At 39.3% G+C, this 5,076-nt stretch overlaps 1 protein-coding gene across 1 annotated transcript in view; it reads right to left on the bottom strand.

Annotated features, from left to right (window-relative positions):
* Positions 1 to 642: 642 nt before the first annotated feature.
* LOC103924563 (chromosome unknown open reading frame, human C6orf165) overlaps positions 643 to 5,076 on the bottom strand; it is a 16,314-nt gene continuing 11,880 nt past the window's right edge. The window contains exons 11-12 of the mRNA XM_009333097.1: positions 3,928 to 4,071; positions 643 to 873 (exon numbers count right to left, since the gene is read on the bottom strand). Of these exons, the coding sequence (XP_009331372.1) occupies positions 643 to 873; positions 3,928 to 4,071 (375 nt within the window). The remainder of the gene's footprint in view (positions 874 to 3,927; positions 4,072 to 5,076) is intronic.

A 5,076-nucleotide genomic window follows, 5' to 3' on the forward strand; every position in this document is an offset into this window, starting at 1 on the left:
GTCCGAGCTAGATTCCCTCCTCTTGACCTCCCTGCCTTGGCCTACGCTCGTAACGCCCGTCGCCCTGCAAAGACACTTGGGATAACGACAGCACAAACGGACAGGCCCGAGGACCCAGGCTGATCACGTTTTGCTGGTTTTACCTTCTTGACGACTCTGCTCTAAGGGTGGAGCAGTGGCATTCAGGTGACTCTCCTGGGGTCGGTTTTGTTTCACACCAATGGGAAGTATGCCTCCGTAGGAGCTGCAGCATTGGCCCTGTGTCTCATAAAAGCTATTTGCCTTACATTATCCTTTTCACGTACCAAAGACATGGCTCTTAAGGACAGTGTTTCAGCAAGCAGTCATTGTATTAAAACCTCAAGAAAATCCCAGAACACACACTGCATGTTTAAATGTTAGTTTGAGTTAAAGTCTTTGGGAACATCTTGATTCTAAATTGCTGTTTAAAACCTGGGTGTTTCAGGCCTATCATTTCTATCACTTAAATGCCAGTCAGCAGCCCCAACAGACAAGGTAAATGAAATAACGGCTGCTCCTGGAATCAACAGACACAGTGAAATCTTTTGTATCTTAATTCAGATATATGCAGGGATTTTTATATACACATTCAATATATATCTTTAGGTTTCTCATTTTCACTTAGGTTTCATCTACTGCTCTTGTTAAGTCTACTTTGACCATATGAGTAGTAGGAGATGATCCTCCTCGGAGACCTTCCAAGAAAATCTGTGGTCTGGGTACACTGCTTGAGTTGTCACGCTTAGTCTGGGTGCTAACATCTTTCGGCAAGTACACTTGGGTGGAGTTCTCTCTTCTCATATGGCTGAGATCAGTCTGCATGGCACGAGTTAATTTGCGGCGCAAATTGGCCTAAAGACACAAAAAGAATCAGATTAAGCAAAATTCTGTTTGAACATTTTAGCACTAGTGTATACTTACCTGTGTTTGTGTATTTTACACCTATGGGCTTCGCAAACCTGGAACGTGGCCCACTTCACACTACCGTCAACACGGTTGCAACTGTGATTTGATAACTCCCCAACTAACAGGATGCGTGACCAGCACTGTATGTAGCCCACACAATTTTAAGTCAGCCTCTTGCTGCTTTTGTGTTTTCCTTTGGTCACGGTGCTTCCAATTTTCTTAAATGCCAGAGCCGTTGTTTTGTTAGAATAAAATGTTGTTTTCATGTGAAGCTCTTGCAGCGCTTCAAATTAATTTCAATCAGTCAGAAAGGACACTGAATGGGATGGCAGGCAGATAAAACTCTTTGGGCATCTGAAACCTAAAACAAGCTTGAGGATCCCAAATATTATGGATAACCAAAGTACAGGATCAAGCCTTTGTCTGGTTTCAAACCAAATGTGATGAGGTTTAGGTGTTGGTGTCACAAAGTACCAGATAAAAGGGAAAAAATGCCTTCTTTCAAGACATTGCTTATTAACCCCTTGGCAAGGGGAAAAAGGTAAGGTAATTCATGATTAAAGCTCTGTTTCATCACAGAAACTGCTGTAGATACAACAACAAAACCACTTCTCACAAAGTGTTAATATTACAAACTCAGCACTCGAAACAACGAAATGTTCCTTATTCCAGTGAGCCTTCTATGTCAGCAATGATGTAAACCACGGTAAATCATATGACATAATGTTGTCATCAAAATATACAAAACCCAGTCTCATGTGGTGGGATCCAGACCCCTACATGTAAGTGAGAAAGCCCCTGGAGTCCAGTCCAGTCAGCGGAGACTGGAGTCAATGGAAGCTGGAGAGTGATTAAGCTGGCCAAATTCGGTGTTGGTATCAGCGTGAGTCAAAACATTCTCCAGACCCCACTAGCTAGGTCTCTATCGACTGGAATGGAAGTTGAAGCACCTATATGCAGACATGTTTTGATATCTTAATCTACAACTGAATCTTATGCACAGTGTCATCAAGGAAAATACGGAAAGGAACGATAAGGAATTTACAGAAGAGACGGCATGGAAAGAAAGACAATATTTTAGTCTTTTTTTCTGAGGGTTTTAATGACAATTAAAACAAGAGCAGGCATGAGATACTACTGTTTCTCTGTTAAGTCTATCCCTCTTGAAAACTGAATGTATGCTATTGCAAGGAACTATGCTTGCACAGAGAAACAAATGTGAGCTGAAAATTTTACTTCTAACATCACATAGGTGTTCTAACAAACTCATATTTTAACACTTCCTATCACTGCAAGTTTTCTGGCTAAGTATGAACCATAGAAAAAAACCCCAAGGCGTCTGAGCTCATCCTCTAACAAAACCTGCAAATATGTCCGATGCTCCCCTAAAAGTATCAAATTCACAGATGCATTGGTGAGCTATTTCTGTTATTTTAGCGCTTTGATTCTAAACGTTGTATCACCTCCATATCACAAATTCAGCGTAGTCACCGTAGACAAAACACTTTTGCATGCATCTGGGATTTTTTGTTTCAACTCTGCATCGCTAATCTCCCATATGGACAGTTGAGGCTAAAACACCCTTAGTACTTTAAAGTACCTTCTCTAAACATTTCAAACTAATGAGCTACAAATTTGCTTGTGAATGGTCTTCATGCTCAGCTATTGGAAAACATCCGCCTTTGCTTATGCTAAAGATAAACCACTGACCACATCTTAAATTTATTTATGTACTTTTGTCCATTACAGAAGCAAAGGAGGCTTTTAGCTAGGCCTCTTGCAAACCTAATTGCCTTCTTTATATACCTCAGTAACAACTATTACTTAGAATCCTTTATAAGCCAGTTAACACTGGCAAGACTTCTCAGGCCAAAACTTTGGTTTCCTTTTATATAATGTTGGAGATTTCATGGCAAGAAGAACAACGGAAAGGAAACAGGCTGCACAGCAGACCACAGGGCTCCACAGTGCATCTGTTCACAGAAAAAAAAATAATCAACCCTGCAGTATTCTGTGTCCAGTTGATATTGGTAACTGCAATATTCCCTGTTCATTTTGACTGGATTGTGAAAATCAGGTGCTATGCCTTGACAACTGCATGTCCTGGCAAACCATAGAAAGAAGCTTTTTAAATATATACTGTTACTTCAAAAGCTTTTATGTATGTGGCTGACCTTCTGCGGACAGACTGTGATTTCCAATCCATCAGAAAATCATCATGATAGTGTAACAAACATTTCCTCTGGGTTATATACCCAACACAAAACCTGCTTGCTCTGTTTCTTACCTCTCCGGATTGGTCCTACATGAAAGAGGGAAATTTTTCTTTCCAAAAAAAGCAGAATTGGTTTTGGCAAACATGAAGAATCAGGATAAAATGAAAAATACTTCACTATGCAAAAAAAAAAGGAAAAAAAAAAAGGTCTCGTGCTTTGGTACCTTTCAAGGACAGATAAATCAGCTCAAAGAAAGCTTCTGCAGGGTCAAACACATCTGAAGGTATTCCTAACCACTCTGTCTGCCAGTTACTACATTTTTTCCTCTTCTTACCCGATGATGATGAATATTAACATAAATTGCTCAACTTGCAATAAAGTTTTGCCTGACCAACTTTGCAACTTTTTTTTTTTTTACAAAGAAAGTATATAGCAATATCTTCAAACTGTTAAATTTATTTGAGTGTAGAGAAACAACTTAAAAATTCAATGCTAATCAGCAAACGCTTATTACTTAAAGAAGGCAAATGAAAAATTTGGAATGAATGGACATGGCAGTGGAAGCACTGCTCAAAAAATTGGGGAAAAATATGGAAAAAGTGGGAGAATAAGAAAGTCTAGAAATACGGAGAGAAAATACCTGGAAAAAAATATTGAGCCAGTTGTAACGGAAGTGTGCATCTTTGATTAAGGTTAGACTTATGGTGCAAGGAACAAAAGCTTACAGTAATTCATTCTGTATTTTGTTATCCAACAATGAAAATCTGGTAATAACAATACAGACCAATTTTATAGCTTTTCTTCTCAGTTCCCATTCGTTCCATTCATAGGACGTCACAATAGTTGGAGGCAAGATATGAGTATCAGTTTGAGTACTACTGTCACATTTTGTGGTGGGTTTCATGAAACATTTGCCTGCATTTCTGGCCTGGATGAAAAACCAAAACCAAGCAAGGCATTAATGAGAAGAATACAGACATCTAAGAAAAACAGCATATGGATATGCTACTTTTTAAAAGCAAATAAAAACCTGCAAACCACAAGTGGATAATGATTTTTACATTAAAAATACTTTTGTTCCCTGCCTCTGCTAAAAAGGAAGAAACCATTAAGTATTCGATGGATTTAACTGCTGACAGAAAACCCTTTAGGCAGAGGCCACAGCTGAATTTCAGACTCCCACATCCCAGGTGAGTTCTTTAATCATTGGATTTTGATAAAAGGGGGTCTCACCACCGCCACCAATGTTTTATGATGCAGGCACCTCAGTTTATCGTTATGACTAGACTAAAAATCACAAATCATAATTAGGAGAAGTGGTTACATCTCTGCCAGACCCGGGATATAAACCATATCTTTCTCACCAAGGGCCAATTCAGGACTACATACTCTACATTGCTAGAGACCTAGAATTCACAACGTATCACAGAGAATGTCTATGAATCCAAATCAAGTCTTTGGATTTCACATGGTAGCACTGTCACATTCATTATTAATGAGTCCCCTATCATTTTGTAATATACTCCATAATTCCTGTCCCCAGATATCACTACACCCTCATCCAGCACATACTGATGAACTGCTGAGCTAAAGCTCCAGTTAACGTGGTACCTGGCTTATCTTCTATTGCATTTATTTACTCTCCCGTTAAGCTACTTTTGCAAAAATGAGGAAAAGAAACATCAGACACAGGATCTTCCTAGGCTAAGGATGAACAGCTTTTACTGCTGCCACAATCCTTCGGCTCTACATATTCTCCTATGAAGAGGTAAGGTGAGAACAACATTAAGGGAAAATGTTTCTTATCAACACCCTGAAGACCTGGCGAAGATGGACCTTCAGACATTCTGTATGATAGGCAGATGATTATAATTCTTTTCTAAGGATGGGTATCATCTGTTCTCTGTATGTTCTAGAAAGGACAGACCAACCG

The sequence above is a fragment of the Pygoscelis adeliae genome, unplaced genomic scaffold, assembly GCF_000699105.1.
Source record: "Pygoscelis adeliae isolate BGI_AS28 unplaced genomic scaffold, ASM69910v1 Scaffold57, whole genome shotgun sequence".
Taxonomy (NCBI): Eukaryota; Metazoa; Chordata; class Aves; order Sphenisciformes; family Spheniscidae; genus Pygoscelis; species Pygoscelis adeliae.